The 17,211-nt window shown below is 44.0% G+C and overlaps 1 protein-coding gene across 1 annotated transcript in view; it reads left to right on the top strand.

Moving 5' to 3' along the window:
* Positions 1 to 14,713, top strand: part of LOC306747855 (olfactory receptor 4B13-like) — a gene marked incomplete at both ends in the record, with an annotated part of 39,455 nt that extends 24,742 nt beyond the window's left edge. The window contains one exon of the mRNA XM_079230955.1: positions 14,479 to 14,713. Within this exon, the coding sequence (XP_079087081.1) occupies positions 14,479 to 14,713 (235 nt within the window). The remainder of the gene's footprint in view (positions 1 to 14,478) is intronic.
* Positions 14,714 to 17,211: the final 2,498 nt, after the last annotated feature.

Genomic DNA, 17,211 nt, shown 5'->3' with positions numbered 1-17,211 from the left:
GTAAAATGTAGAAGTGCCAATACAGTGTACTGGTGCATACCAACCAGACAGCAACCTCCGTTTCTGCCGAGTGAAGCTGATGCGGAAGAGTCTCAAAACTTGCATTCATTCTAATGACCAGCAGGGGACAACTCCTCTGGTTGAAAAATTAAGTTAGATTGTATGGAATGCTATGAGAAAATAGCCAGCTTGAAGCCGCTCTTCTTCCATAGAGACATAGGAGATGAAATCTGATTGGATGAAAGCTCTCCTTAAAAGATGCTAGGCTGGAAGCAAAGCAACAGAGGAAGAGCTGTGCAATGAGAAAATATACTACTAGGGTAAAATTATTATAATACATGTAGTGTATTTGTGAAAAACAATAAATGATACGATAGCTAAAACTTTGATTTGTTAGGCCAGCAGAGAAGACTACTTCTACTTATGACTATATTATAATTGTCCCGCACAGCAGCTGGAGATGTCTCTACTGCAGCTCCTGGTTCAGGTGTATGGCAAACCACAACAGACGATGTTGCTGGTAAGTTAACTAGAATCTGAATCAGAACTGTTTATTGCCAAGTAGATTACACACAAGGAATTTGGCTCTGTGAATATGAGGTCAATGTTAAATTATTGATATGCCGTTGCTTACATTCAATTGATCTTATGTATGTTATAACGATTAAGATAATGCCATAAAGTAATCACAAGAAATGTTGCTGTTTTTATTTCATACAAGGCCCATCGTCATACCCAGTTGATACCTCTTTGTTCTCGATGGCTGGTTCCAGTGATAGAGTTGCTGAGTTCCCTGTTTGCTTTCACAATGTCTTTATCTCTGTTAGAACATATAATTGTGTGAACAAGTAGCTAAAAATGTTTTGACTAATTTAACCCCACAGCTCCAATAGACCTTTGACAACCAACGTCTTCAACCAACTCTGCTCCCCCGTCCACCAATTGATCCTGCAGAGTAGACATCAAATCTGACCAAGTAACGACTGACTCGGTTTGCACTGGTATAGAGAGACTTTGAATTCCCCAGGTCCCATTTAAATAGAAGCGTTCACTCCCATTACATATTTAGAAACCTTACAAATGGTGAAAAAGTGAGACGTCATTTCTGCAGTGGCGTGCGGTGGATTTGGCAACTACGCCTGCTGTCTGTTTAGTTTAAGAAAAAAGTGTCCTGTGAGTTACTGTCACGGACCAACCCGCTCAATACACGGTGCGTTCATACAGTCCACCATGTGTGGACAGCAGACACCCACTCCGCCACACGGCACCACCACGAGCATGGACGGAGATGTGGGGACAGACCCGCGGAGCCACTCCGCTTTGAGAGGAAAAGAAGAAACAGCCGACGCTCCGGTTCAGCAATGCCCTTTTACGGAGCGCGATTCTGGGCTCGGGGAGAGCTCACGGGTCTGCTGGTGGACCACCAGTGGACCCGTGATCTCTATCCGGGGACCGACCCACGAAGCCACTTCAACCACCAGCGGACACCCCGCCAAGCAACGCACAGTTACACAGCAGAGCCTCTCGGTCAGACGCCTCCCACCTCGCCTCGGCAATGTGCGTCCTGACTGACAAAACCTGACCAGCCCAACCCCTTAAAACCGCACCATAGACACATCAACACAACGCCACCGCAGATGAAAACACACAAAAAGCAGAAAACGTACCAGATGCTGTTCATTAAAGACAAAGTCCATCCGCTCTCCTTAAAAAAAAAAAGGACAGTTTATCTGTGTGCTTCATTTCCAGGGTGTGTACTGACACACTGACCAATCACAGCGCACGTTAATGGTTACATGGTCCGTGTGGCAAAACAGATTCTAGAATGCCTTCTCATATGGTTTAATCAGCTCTCGAGTCCATAGAGAAACAGAAGTGAAATGTGATTGGATGAGCGCTGTTAAACAGCGGCCTCACAGCGCCATGCAGGGGGCTCAAGACAAGAGGAACACAGGAGGTGTGCAATGAGAAAATAAGCTAATAGGGAAAAATAATTATAATACATGTAGTGTATTTGTGAAAAACAATTACATTATAAAATAGATATAACTTAATTTTTTTTTTTTTTTATTGAATTATAAAATAGCTAGAACTTTGTGATTATGTTTAGGCCACCAGAGAAGGCTTATGCCGTGTTCACACCAAAACAGTTGCGAAATATTCGCGCGTCCAGATTACATGTTAAGTCAATGCACAGACGCGTTAGGTTGCGAAAAAGCGGATTTTTCGCCGGGCGTCGCGAATATTTGCAAATCCGCTTTTCCGCTTTTTCGGCGGCGTTGAAATATTTCAACTCCAGCCAATCAGCGTTGAGAAGCTCCGCCCGGCATCACCGTCGTTACTGAATAAAACTGCTGGTCCGCTGAAGGAGCGCTGGAAACGGCTTCATTCAGACACTCGTCCTGGAGGAGTCGGAGCTGTGTGTGACTACGGATAATGTTATGAACCCAGACACGGGGCGGTTGATGTTCCGACGTGTGTGGGACTTCCTCAACAAGTATAAAGCAGAACTACAGGTTATTTACCTGGTGGATGAAGGAAATAGTAAATGTTTTCAAGACACAGAGATAAGCCCCGCCCCCTTTCCCCAGTGATGGTTGCGAAAAAACGGATTAACCACATAGAGCGAATTTTTCACCTGCGGCGCGATATAGGCGAAGTGGAGTTGCGAAAATTCGCAACTGTTTTGGTGTGAACACGGCATTAGAAGGCCCTGGAGGCCCGCCACTGCATTTCTGAAATATTTAAAGCAGAATGTTATAATGCGTTCGGTCTCTGTTCAGGGAAAATGAGAATTAGGTAAAGATATATTATAGTGTTATCGTTATATGTTCACACGCAATTTCGTTAAATGTAGTATTAACTGTAGTATTCACAACAACCTAAATAAATAATGAAGAGGGAATTATGACTTGTTTACACAAACTCTAAGCAACTTATAATAAAGAATTCAACTACTAATATTCAAACTAATAACTAACTGCTGAGATTTGTTTAAATTACATTTCGTTAACATTTGAAATTTTTTATGAAGTATACCATTATACATGCCTATTTAATTCATGGTTTACACTGACTTCAGAGCAGATGAGATGATTTGGCAAAAGTCTGGAGCCGTGTGGACCAGCGTGTTAATGCGTGCTAATTTATATTATCAATCCCTCTTTTTACATAATGTATTATGTAAACTAAACAATAATATAAATCTACAACAATGAACTATATCAGTTCATAACTATGTGTGTTAATTATTTAACAGAGTGGAAATCTCTAACAAGCGGTATAACGAGATCTGTCAAGAGTAGATGTTTTAATTCTGCAGGTTTGGTGCCGCCTAGTGGACAAATACAATTAATGCCATTTTCAAACCACAAAAAAAAGAGAGGGAGAAAATGTGCAGTCAGTTTTGCTTTGAGTGTTTCAGTGAGTGTATTTAATTAGCAATAGCATCATCAAATTATCTTTATACCTGTACCAAAACACTGTATTGGTATTACAATGACTGCTGAATAAAAAGGGCACGAGCAAGGCCCCCCAACCATATCCTGCTTCGGACCCCCAGACTCACAGGGTTGGCCCTGGGTGTATACTTTAAACTTTGAAAAACTCATGGTGCTGTTGTAAAGTACCCTCCTGCCATCGGATGGATCTTATTTTTGTTGTTAAACAGGTATTGTTACAACTTATCAAATGGATTATTACATTTAACCACATAGTGTGTTACATTAATTTAGTAAAGAAGAGTTGTCATTGCATGAAACCAATTATCTGTTGAGCTTAATGCATCACAACTCCATTATCTTACGATGCTGTTGCCAGAATCGAAAGTCAATTGGAATTGTGAATTTGGTGATATTGTGACCCTCCTTTTTATAGTTTTTAAAGTTGATAGTAATCTGCAGTTATTCCTGCTAACTACATTTGTGTGAGTGGAGTATATAATGCAAATGGTTTATATACATCATGTCCAACATGGAATTGTTGGAGTCATGAAGGTAAAAGTCAGTGCAGGTGAAGCAACGAGGAAAGGTTCAGGTGTTACAATACTTACTCAAAGCATGTCTCAATGTTGCAACCGAAATACATATTTAATGATTAATGACAACATGCAACAGTCACCTAACTCAGTGATTTTCAACCATTGTGCCGTGGGAAAATGTCCAATTTCACTTAAATCGGTCCAAAAAAGAATATTATTTAGTTGCAAATCATTTTCCATTGTTGAGCATCTGAGCCTGCAATATAGTGGCTGGCCTAGTAATGAAATACTCTTCCATGCCAGTAGGTAGCGCAATAAATACCTACCATATATGCTGTATTATGCTACAATGTGACATTTTGTAACTTTTTTTTTTTTTTTTTTTTAAATTGTAGAAAATGTGCCGCGGCTCAAAAAAGGTTAAAAAACACTGATATAACTAGTTTGAAATTGTGTATATACATATATTCTTTGTGTATTTTACATGAACTGTATATAAGAAGGTCCCCGTTTCATTATGTTTTGGATTCATATAAAAAAAAAAGAAGCCCTGAGTACATTTACCTGGCGATTGACGCTCCCGCCCTTGGCCACTCCGCGCCGCATGGCGGCGCTAGTGCACCACCCCCTTCACCGACCGCGAGGAAACACCGCGACGAAGGAGAACGCCGACAGCAGGCTGTGAACACTGCAGTACATGCGACCGTACAACAGCCCTCTGTTCATTTGTTCCCCCCTTCTTCTTCTTCTTCTCCTCCAACGCCAGCGACGACACGGAGGAAAACGGCCACCTTTGTTTTGAAGTGAAGTGGCGGAGAAGAGCCCCAACGTGTCCGGAAATCCTGAACTTTCCGTTGCAGCACAAAAACCGTGAGTAGGCTGCTGCCGTGTTATTTCGGGGCTGCGGAGGATGAGGCGAACGGGGCTGCTGATATGATTTGGGTTCCGGTTGTGTTTATGTAATATTAGGCTGCGCGGACGCAGCTACTCGCCGGTCAGGATTACAACAGCGGTTCACCATAACGTGTACTTCTACCCCTGTGAGCGTTGCGATATTACCCCGCGTGTGTGAACGTGTGCGCGCGCGCCCCTGTGTGTGTGTGTGTGTGTGTGTGTGTGTGTGTGTGTGTGTCTGTGTTTGTGCAGCGCGACAGTGGGATTCACGGCTGTCATCTTACCTCGGCTTTGCCCTGTCAGTGGAAGGTCTAGCCGGGAGAGCGCATCATGTCCGCGGCATGGATGCGGTCATGTGGATGCTATGCTAGCTGCTGCTGCAACATGTCGAAGTGCGGATGCAGGTGCGCGGATCCGCCGCACACGTTTGCATAAGCACCGCCGATTGCACGACGGCGGGCTGACGTGACGTGTATGCGCACACACGCGCACACACGCAGTGCGGTGCAAAACCTGCAAGGTATTTTAGAAGCGCCTCCTTGCCTGTCCAGAAAGTGTCACAACTGGATTATACAAAAAAAAAGTCAGCAACACTTTAACGGATTCCCCTGTTGCTTGGACTCACAAGCTGAAATGTGATTTACATTTATTTAAATGTGTTGCTGTACCTGTAACACTCCTGCAAGTGATGAATCCAGAGGGCGAAGTTTCCCCACGATGCCCCAAGTCCTGCAAAAGATCTGACTGTTGCATGTCCGGGTCACGTGGGCAGAAGTGGTCAGTCACCTGACACCAGTTTTTTTTTTTTTTTTTTTAAAGCATGGTGGTAAAGGGCGTGTTAGCATGCTAACTAGCCAGCCACTGAATGGGTGAAAAGGTTGCAATTTTTTTCACCGATGCCTGACCTGGCTCCGCCTCGCCGCAGGAGTGACACGGCTACGCTTTGTCTCATTGGCTGTAACCGGCGTGGCGTGAGAGCGCGGTGGCATTAGCAGGCTAGCCTGCAAAGGACGAGTTGACACTCCGTTTGGTTGTTTTTTCATTCATGTTTTGTTTTATGAAAGTTACCCGATTGCTTCTTTTAAGCATGGAGGGTTAAACTAAGTGGCGCCCTCCGATTGCTGTGAAATGAAGCCAACACGGAAGTGCCAAAAACACCAGTTCACTCAAATGGCCACTAGAGGCTGGTCCAAAAGCGAGTCAAACACCAAAGACCCCCGTATTAAGACATCAAACCTTACAGCATAATGAAACCGCTTTGAAGCAGCGGTTTTGGTCTCTAATGTCTGTTTTCTACAAGATTTGCATTTTTCAGCAATTGGTTGGTGCACACTTCATTGTCAGTATACCTAGGGAAGCCATACATCCTTGAACAGCCCCCAGGTCTGTACTTTGTGGTTGTGAAGTTTGGCTGAGGCTGGGATTATTTTAGAGGTCACAACAGGTCATTTTATGCATCAACATCAAGTTTAAGAAGGAAAAAAATGGTTTCACTTTCCCCTCTGACCGATAGCCCGTCGACAGACGCATGCGGCCAGGTTCCCAGTAAATCTTTCCACCTCTACTCTCTGCTGCGTGCGCCGCAGAGCTCCGTCTGTGTGGATATCTTTTTCCTCTTGCTTATCGGCTGACACGATATGTATCCAGGGGGGGAGAGAAAAATTCTTCTCTGTGATTGGTGTCACAAAAGCAACTGCACCTCTGGTGTCACACCGGGGTACCGGAGGCTGCTGGCGGCAATCAATTCAAAGGCAGATATACGAATTGAACTCTGCACGTTGACGGTGCTGCTTGTTTTCCTTTTCCTTGAAAAAGGGAAAATCCTTTACTAGTATTGTGGCAGCAACAATTTCATCGTATTGTGGCCATGAACGATGAATAAAGTTATGGCAATAAAATGCAACCACTGATTGATGACCTTAACATGACCTCCAAAACTCATCTACCTTCCCAGAAGGGCCACATTTTATATGTCGGTATGTGTAACTTTGCTTTTCCTTCTCGGCGATGAGAGCACCTAGTTTATGGTTTTGGTCAGGAATTAATTTTTTTCTTCTTTTTTTGCCGTAACAAATGAATACCGGCCAAGCACCAAATTTGGGCAAATAGAGACGTGGTGTAGATCACGTCACTTTTCAATGAGAATGGCGAGTATTTGTCTTTACCTCAACAGGCTTTTTAGGCTTTCACATATTACAAAAGGCAGCCTCACCTCACCCTCCTGGTCTTGGAGTTCGAGTCCCATTTCATGCAGCATTTAACGGTTGTTTGGATGATTCTCAGGAGTTAAATCAAATGCACGCGGATATTTTTGAAGCAGAAGTGGACCTCATTATGTGTACAAAACCGTCATGGCAAACCCATCAGAGCCCGGTTCAACGGAAGTTTGTCAAACGTCATATCTGATTACTCAGTCGAATATTCGTTAAAAGCCTCGGTTTTGCCTGTCCCTGATGCGCTTCTCATCACTCTGGCTAATTACTCTAACTAACCAGTATGTGACTTGTTAACCAGCTGGCCTTCACGCCAACCTCTCACAGTTTCACATGGGGTTGTTTCACAGAGTCATGTCAGTCAGAGAAAAGCCAGAAAAAAATGGTTGTGTGTGGTTTGTTTGGTGTCATCATTTCCTTGAAGAAAGACCGTTTGAAATAATAATGAATGAGTGTAACGTGACGATATCAAAGTTTGCTCTCGAGCCCAGTGGTGTCCTTCTAAGTTAGCGACAAGTCAACAAAGACTCACGTTTTCTTTTGCTTTTTTTTTAAAACAATGCAGCATAGTAGGATTCTTTTGTTGTTGCAGAAAAGCAATGCAAAGGAGAAGCATTTGGCCGACAAACTCTTAAAGAAATAATGCGGAGTGATTGAATCCACTCGCAGCTGTGCGGGAAAAGCAATTTGGCTGATGTGCCGAGTTAAAGGGAGTAATTGAGGTTTTTCGCAAAATCCGGTTGCGAGTAGTCAGCTAAAACTAAACACTGTTGGAGGGGAGGGTGGGGTTGGGCTTAGCAAATACTGATCAAAACTAAGTCAAAGGGGCCGGCTATAAACCAAGCCTTACCGCGTATATTTTACAGAAGCTGCTGCAGAACGCCCTCTTACTGAGGTGACAAGTTTAAAGAGGGGGGGAAAACACAGCTTAGACCAGGCACTGTGTGTGTGTGTGTGTGTGTGTGTGTGTGTGTGTGTGAGAGAGAGCAAAGTTCACCCAGCTTTGCTGCGTCGTGCCTTCCCAAGAAAGCCGTTTGCAGCTGAGGTGCTGCACTGGCTCTGTGTCCGCTGAGAGGCTGCTGCTGCTACACTGTTGCTATCCGTGCTGATGAATAGATGCTGCCTGTCAGAGGACTCCCTCCCCCTTTTTTTATGAAAGAACTAGGGCTGCAACTAACGATTATTTTAGTAATCGATTAATCGGTTGATTATTTTTTTCGATTAATCGATGAATCGGATAAAACATTTTTTTTTTATCAAAAAAGCATTCATTTCCAACCCTTTATTCAAAAACAGAAGTGACAGTGCAAAACATCTTCAGAAAGTGCACAAACAGGTTGCTCCTTGAACATCCCTGAGCTGTTAATTAAAACAATAAAATGGACTAACACTAAAAACATACACATGTATGCTTTACATCTGCCAAATGTGAGCCCTTTTTACTGTAATTGATCCCTCCAGAGGCTGCATTTACATACCCTGCTTTATCAATATGTATGAAATACTGGGACAGAGGGAAGCTGTACTGCTCCATATAGAGCGTCCTCTTCCTTAAACTCTTTCATTCTGGGACTCTTATGACCACGACGTCACGTTGTTGGCTAAGCCCAACGACGTGATTTGCTTCATTCTACTTTGAGTAAAAAAAAAAAAAAAAAAACCTGCAGCCAGATCCGCCGGTGTGCCGGTTTAACGTTAACGAGTGACAGCGTGAACTGAACCAGACCGGGGGGTGACGCCATGTTTCATCACGTTACGTTTTTTACAAGCAAGACTGAACTGTAACGGAACATAACGTAACTTTGACGCAAACACTACCCAAACACGTGAGCTAACGTGATGGCGAGCTGACTAGCTTCCATTAAAAACAAGTTTGAGGATCATGAAGACGCTGATTGGCCAAGACTCGACTTGTCAAAGATCTTCTATTTTTGAGAACATCACAACCTCAGCTTTTCTCGTGTCTCACTCCAATCTCAGAAACGCTGGCCGGCCAGTTGCTCTGCTCCGCTCTTTTTTTTTTTCTTCTCCGCGACTTATTGCCCGGCGGAATAATCGCGCGACACAACGAATCGATAATGAAATTCGTTGCCAACACTTTTGATAATCGATTTTTATCGATTCGTTGTTGCAGCTCTAAAAAGAACAAAAAAAAAATCTCCTGTTACGCATAACTGGAGGCAACCAAAACTGGTCGCCGTCACCTTCGCGCAGCCCTGATGAACACATCACGGGGGTAAGGCGCTATGAAGCGACGGCTGATGGGTATGATGAGCAAAACGCACTCGAAGAAGACCACTGCTGGCGCAGTTGTCGTGTGGGATAAGGTGCTGGGTACTTTAATGTATTTTAGCTCGCTTTATGCCAATGTAGGCCTACAAAGACCCATGATTGATGACCTTAACATGACCCCCAAGACTCATAATCAACCTTCCCAGAAGGGGCACGTTTTCTATGTCGGTTTGTGTAATTTCGCTTTTCCTTCTCGGCAACGAGAGCACCTAGTTTAGGGTTTTTGTCAGGGATTCATTTTTTTCTTTTTTTGCCGGACCAAATGAAAACATGCCAAGCACCAAATTTGGCCAAGCTAGACTGGCCAACACGTTTGTTTGCAAGCCAAAAATATTTGAACGCGCAGGTAGCCCAGAATGAAGTCTCTCCCAGCTGCCTCCACAACCGGGGGCCTTCCTGAACATATTTGCGTTCCCCTGCCGTGCCACTTAAAAAAAACAACCCACGCCTACAGTGTTCTCTTAAGGTCGGTTGACTTGCACTTCGCTCATACGAGGCGTCAGGAACAGTTCCTTGAACGCTGATGTGGATGGAAAACAAGCCGGCCATCTTCAAGGACGTGTATATCGTTTTTTTTTAGTTTTTTTTTATGGAGCTAAACAATGTTATAATTACAGGCGGAAGTCCCGCTTTTTTCGTCTGACTGCACTTGGAAAAGAAAACATTTCCCTGGGGGAAGTCAAACTGACCAAACTCTTGACTTCCCGTGCGCTCGTTATCAGCGGCCACTCGCGTGCCAGCTGCTCATCCTTTGTGCTGTGTGCTTTTTCCTGAAACGCACATCCTGTTTTCTTCGCCCTCACTTGGCTATCGTTAGATCTGAGCAAACGGACGCTTTTTAAGAGAAGGTTTAAAGAGAGGACAGGATGCACATGAGGCGGGGGGGGGGGGGGGCGCCCATGACCTGTTATCAGTGTAGACCTTCAAAAAGTGGCTTCCGCTCAAAACGAGAGGCATGTCGGCTTGTCGACGCGCCCCAGTTCCTGTGAGAAGACGCGTCGGCTCTGATGCGGAGGAGACGCAGGGTGGTCGCTGACCGTGGTTGCGTTTGTCCCTTTTCTAAGTCAACTTTCATGGCCCCTATACTGTCAAGACCCCAGGCTCCGAGGTTCGGGCCTCGCTCGCGTTGGGGTCCTCAAGCTCGACCACATGCTGCGGGTGAGCTCCCTCCTGCACTGAGTTCAGATCAGAGTTCAGGTGTGGACAGCATGTGGGCACAATCTGGACCCGCAAACAACACACACACACACACACACACACACACACACACACACGAGAATACACTTCCTCTCAAGGGAAGAGAGGACGTAAAGCGGGCCTGGAGCACAGCTGAGACCCGCTGCCTGAGTCGTGTTGAGTGACGTACCTTAATGTGGTCGGACCAACTGTAGAGTTATTTAAAATCTGTTCTGAAAGTAAAGTAGAAGAAGATGAATACAAAATAATTTTGCTTTGATCACATTTGAACTTATTATTGTTCATTTATGCAAGTTCTGAAGTGACAGCTGTGTGTGTGCGTGGGCGATTTGAGAGGCTTTGTAAAGCGCTTTGTTCTACTCTGCTTGAAAAGCACTAAGTACAGGCCATGTGCCGTCTTTCACACGTCACACGTCTTTCGTGTGCGTCGCGGAACCTCTTGCTTTTATTTTTTGATCTCGGCGTCAGCATTAACCGGTCAGAGCAGCCGGCGGCGCGGCTCAGGTGCGAGACTCGAGACTCAAAGTGTTGCCTTGTTTACATTTTTTATTTTTCCCCGTGTCGCACGTTGAAAATGAGCTTTAGACTGTATATTAACATCACATCGGCAGCATTACGACGGTTTCAATGTCTGTATCTGTTGGGTATAAACACTGAAATGTTCTCAGTGCGTCGTTTTAGAAAATGCTGTGGCTTGCTCGGCTCCATGAATGATTTGATTACTAATTTATATTATTTACACGTGAGCGCACTCTTCCTAACCTTCGGAAGGGGGGGGGGACCCATAAACGTGATAATTGACATTAAAATGAAATGAAACGGTCTGTAACTGACGGCAGCTTCTGCAAGCGGAGGGGCCCGGGAGTTACAATTCCTTTACACCCCGTAGTTCAAATTAGTATGTTTTACACAGACGGATTGAAACTGGCCACACTTGTAAAATGAAGTCAAATATCTGTTCCGTCACAGACGATGTTTGCTCAAGGCTTCTGTTACTAACTACAAGCTACGGGACCAGTGTCGAAGACTCGGAGAGGCAGGGTGGTGTTGGATATCAGTCTATGTATGTTAGCGTCATAGCATGTACCCACAGTTGTGAACAGGATATTGAAGATGCACATCATCATTTTGTATTATTATTAAGACGGTTAGGCAGCCGTGGTTGCCTTTTTTATTCATTTGAATAAAACTGTTCCACATAACCACTGGGGAAGTAAAGGGTCAAGGGCATGGATTTATCTACGGTGTATTGCACAGATATAATGATGGCTCGAACAAAGTAGCTTGTGGAGATTGTGTTTGACCATCCAACAGAGCAGCGATGTATAATGTATTTCTCTGTATGTCCGCTTACACTTCCCCTACTGCGACGGAAACCGTTTCAGAAGCCAAATAATAGGAATACCTTTAAAAAAAGAAATGACACCAAGCTTTTTTTAAGTTTTCATCACCAAATTTAGGAAATTCTTGTTTTGGAGGAAAGGGGACATCCGGGCACCGTCTGCTGAGAACAATTTTTTGCATTTTGTAGCGAGCCTCATTTTCTGCGATGGTGCTATTTGTCGGTACAAAGTGAACCAAAAGCAACTCCTTTCTTCTTCTGAGTTCTCGATGTCCTGCAAGGCATGCCATATTTTAAGTGCACCAACAAAAAAACAAAAAGAAACGAAAATAAAGGACTCGGCATTTGTGGATCATATGGAAATCAGACCTTCATGTCGCGCTAAGCAGAGTTGGCTCCGGCTTTCTGTTTAAGCAATCTTTTCACTGTAAGATACAGGATCAGAGGCCCGAGTGAAGGGGTCTTGCATGTCAGACATGATAAACATAATTCAGTGGAGGACAAAAGGCTGCAACTTTGGACAATGAAATGAGGATGGTGCGGATAAAGCAGCATGACCCAGGCTTGCGTGGCTAAGACATTCTGGACTTCCCTAATAGGGTGAAGGCACATCAATGCCGCTCCATCACCCCCGCCACCGAATTGCGAGGCAGGTTGTGGCCGTTATTCATGCAGTATGTACGTTGAACTTGTGACACACTCCTGAATGTATAGTATATCACTCTTTGCTTTGGGGATAACAACAACAACAGTCTTTTGCTTAGTTTTTTGTGTGTTTTTTTTTTTTTTGAGGAATTTTATAACCTCTTTTCACTTTCACTTAAGGAAATGGGGGAAGGGGCTAATGCATATGCCAGACCAGGTTAGCATCAGTGCGTGAATGCAACGGTACAGTCAATGCTGCACACACACCCTCGCGTATTTAACAGTGCAAAGGGCAGGACGAGGCCTCCGTGAAGCCGCCAGGACGAGGCCTCTCTCAGTTGATTAGACAACTCATCGGTAGAAATGCTACGCTTTGCTGCTGGTTATTGACATTTACATTTTTTTTTTTCATCCTGTCATAATTCTCTCTATCTGTTTTTATATTGCTGTGAAAACACATCTCCTTTAAACTGTATTTATTCAAGTTTCTCAACAAAACCTACGTTTTACAAGATTGCATTTGAACACATCGTGATGACGCTATACTTTTCGCCCAATACTCTAATGTTTTGAAATTACGTTTGAACACACTATAATGCAAATTAAATGGAACCTCTGGACGTTAGCTCCCTTGTTTAGCGAAGCAGGACTGTGCTGCCCATCGGCTGCTAATGGCTAGCGTTAATTAGCTGTCCACCTGCCGGTATCGACACAGGTTTGATGTTCACAGTGTGGCATTATCAGGGAAAGAAGCGCGTTTTAACTACAGGGGTGTAGGACTAGTTTGCATATGTGCAGTACCGATCAGGCAGGATGTACGGATTAGCAAGCGTTGTGTTGTTCCTGTGTAACATGAATGAGCTTAAGAATTATATGATATCGGGATGTCAGATCGGTGCATAGACTCGAGCATGTTAGGCTGTATCAGAGGCTATTAACCCCTACCTTTTTTTAAATTGACTGTCAAATATAAATCATAGATACTTCGATACTATTGTTACATTCTCACATTATGAATGTCTTATTTTTACGTTACATACGGATAACAACTTGAGTTGTATTGATACTGTTTCGAACAACTGTTTGGCTCTTCCACGCCACACAGCATGTTCCAGACCAGCCTCTCCAGAGGTCTTTTATCTTGCATCTCGCATTCCAGTTATATTAAAGTTGAAATACAACGTTTGGAAAGCATGCGCACAGCACATCCCTGTCAAGCTGCGGGAGGTTACCGCTGCTGCACTCAGACGTATGCACTCAAACAAATTTCCACATGGCCGTGGAGTGTGGCTGTAGTCTGCTGCCACGGTGCTCAGTATAGCCACAGTGTGTTTTCCCCCAACATCATCTCAGGCAGGCTTGGCAAACGTATGCATAGGAACAGACTGCCGCACAAAGGTTTCACGTCATCGCTGCTCACCGTGTGTGTATCACCCCCGAAAACATGGATTGTGTCATGATGTGGCTGTACATGTATTCGCAGCGGATTAGGCTAAGCCCATCAATAATGCAGGCCACATGGAGTAGCTGTGGAAACAGTTCTTTTCTTGTTTTATAAGCGCCACTCTGCTCCGAGGCCTTGTGCTTCTACAGCAAATCCTCTGCCCGCTAACGGGATTGAATTATCACCCAGATAATTCAATATTATCATTTATTGTCTTTCAATGGAACCGTAACTCGACGAATTCCTGGAGATATCGCATACTAACAAAAATGTCTCAAAGTCTGATCAAACTGACTTAAATCGAACCATTTCCTTCATCAGATTGCTAATTGTGTGCATGTAAACCAAGAAGATGCTGTAAATATTTAGTTATGTTAGTTTTGCACAAAAGTTACTACAGTGAACTTTCATTTTGTGCTTTGGCGGCCCCTGTGGATGAAAGCGGTAGTGTTACCTTTGCAAAAACCTCCAGATTTGACTGCAGCATCCGGCTGACGGTCTGCTACGCTCAGTCCTGGTTCGGTTCTCCCGCGCCATCCTTTCCCTCCATTGGGCTCGGCAATACGGCCTGGGTCCCTAGCGGCGTGGTGTCGGTGTTTGGCTCCCAGTGGGCACGTCGGAGCAGCGAGGCGAAGCTAGAGGAGGCCCTGCTCCCACTGGACTCTGATTCAACAGAGTTTCTGGTGAACCTGCATTATTTCATCTGACTTTGCGCGGAATCCAACCCGGTGGCACCGATGACGAGCTTTAGGACTCGATCTTCTCTCTGATTGTCTTGTTTGATTGTCATTCTGCCCTACCCTTGAACAACGTACTTTTCTTTGAACTTTTGAATGTCTGAAAAGATTCGGTGCTATACGAATGAAGCCCCCCCCTTCTCCTCCGCTTGCGTTGCCCTTGTCATACTCATCAACCTTCTCTGTTTCCTTCTCGCCCTCCATATTCTATGTAGCTGTGCACGGAGCCCTTGGTGATATGGCTATATATAGAAGGAAAAGGAGGAGCAAGATTAGAAAACAGAGTGCTTCTTAGTGCGCCGTCCAGGGCGAGCTTCCAGGCTCCATGAAAGGGTTAACGGTGCTCAGATTTGGCCCGTAGATTGCGTTTCGTCTATGCTGGGGGGACTGAGGGCGAAGAGGTCAAGCTTCCGACGTCTGAAATATTTTCGACTATACCTTTTTTTGAATAAAGAAAAGTAGCACCGTAGTAGCACTTCAGTAGCACTTAAATGTCACTCACTTATATCACTTTGTAGTTTTACTTTCTTGAAGAAATTGTACTTTCTTAATTCTTGCTCTTCTGAGTTTGAATGCACTTATTGTAAGTCGCTTTGGATAAAAGCGTCAGCTAAAGGTAATGCAATGTAATGAGAGACTTCCTCAATTAACCACCAGACATGAAAATCCCTTACCTTTCGGCAAAATTCGCCGTTTTGAAACCAAAATATGTCATCCACGTGAATCGCGTAGATCCGAAGAGTTTTTGTTTTTGGGAGAGAGGAGGGGTCAACTGTCCGCCGTTTCTAGCTAGCACGCTAGCTAGCGTTATTGGCGAGACAGCGAGTGAGATTACTGGCAGCGGAGAGTCCGTGGCAGCGTGTAACGTATGACATATGGTCAAATAAAAAGGCTGGTACATTATACATATTATGGCATATAAGTGTAATATTATGAAGTGAAATGTAGTAGTAGCAAAACAATATTCAGTATAGTACAGCAGTATTGCATATTGTAAGTATAAAGTCTACAAAATATATATACACAGTTTGGGGTCACTTAGAAATGTCCTTATTTTTCAAAGAAGAGCACTGTTTCAATGAAGATTACATTAAATTAATCAGAAATACACTCTACATTGTTAATGTGGTATATGACTATTCTAAGTGAAAACGTCTGGTGTTTAATGAAATATCTAGATATGTGTATAGAGGCCATTTCCAGCAACTATCACTCAGTGTTCTAATGGTACATTGTGTTTACTCATCGCATAGAAGACTAACGGAGGATTAGAAAACCCTTGTGCAATTATGTTAGCACAACTTAAAACAGTTATGGTGGTGAGAGAAGCTTTACAACTGGCCTTCCTATGCATAGCATCACATGTGTGGGTTCCTTTATATTATCAATATGGCCAGAAAAAGAGAACTTTCATGTGAAACTCGCCAGTCTGTTCTTAGAGATGAAGGCTATTCCATGCGAGAAATTGCTGAACATTTGTCTGGGTGACCCCAAACTTTTGAACGGTAGTGTATGTATGTATATGTGTGTGTGTATAAAATGTACACTTGGGTATTGACAAAAGAAGAAATAAAACCCATAATGATCATAGTTTGTCAACTTCTCGACGAGTGACGCTGTTCGGCACTGACTCCGCCCCGCTGGTGTCACCTTTTCACCCCTCATGAGTTTGCAGGTCTGACTGTAAATGTTAGACTCAGTGACAGGCTGGCCTGAAATGGCTTGCATAATACTTAGTAAGACATAACAATTTTTGACTCATGGCTGAAGTTAAGTTTCTCCAGCTCTCCCTAGGTTGGCAAAAAAAAGCATCTCAAAATGCATCAGATTGCTTTAAAATATGGAATATTTAAATTTTTCTTACGGGGGAGCATGCCCCCGGACCCCCCTAGAGGGGTAATATCCTTCTCACCTTTTTCACCCCTGACCCGTTTTCATGCCTGAATCACAATACCTTCTGCCTAAATGCCCTTTGTGAAAGGACAGCCCTTCCATCCCCTCGCTTCCTTTTGTCATTATGACTGATGTTTGAGAATTGAGCGAAACCTGTTTAGTTGTAGACCCGATTATTGGTATTGATAAGCTAAGAGTCTTATGGTGTTTTCTGGTCTCTGTCGGGGCTCGTAGAGGACTCCCTCAAGGCCCATTTGAAGTCCCTGAATGAACACTGTTAGTAAAGTACACACCACGCTCATGTCGGATCGAACATCTGCTCGGATCTACTGCCAAGAACCGCTTTGAGAACGGGGCTTTCATAACGTAACCCCACAAACTAGGGATGCGTTCTAACTCTTTCAGTCCCCGCATCCTTAGCGATACCCGGGCTTTGGGTATTGGGCCGATACCGAGCTCCGGTCCAATACCGGTGTTTAATTAACAAGCTGTGTGCATCGTTGTCAAGACTTGACTGACAACATTGCTTTACTTACTTTGTAAAACAAAATGTATCAAAGAAATACATAGAAGTA

The sequence above is a fragment of the Taurulus bubalis genome (genome assembly GCF_910589615.1).
Source record: "Taurulus bubalis genome assembly, chromosome: 15".
Taxonomy (NCBI): Eukaryota; Metazoa; Chordata; class Actinopteri; order Perciformes; family Cottidae; genus Taurulus; species Taurulus bubalis.
This window is presented reverse-complemented; position numbering and strand designations above follow the sequence as displayed.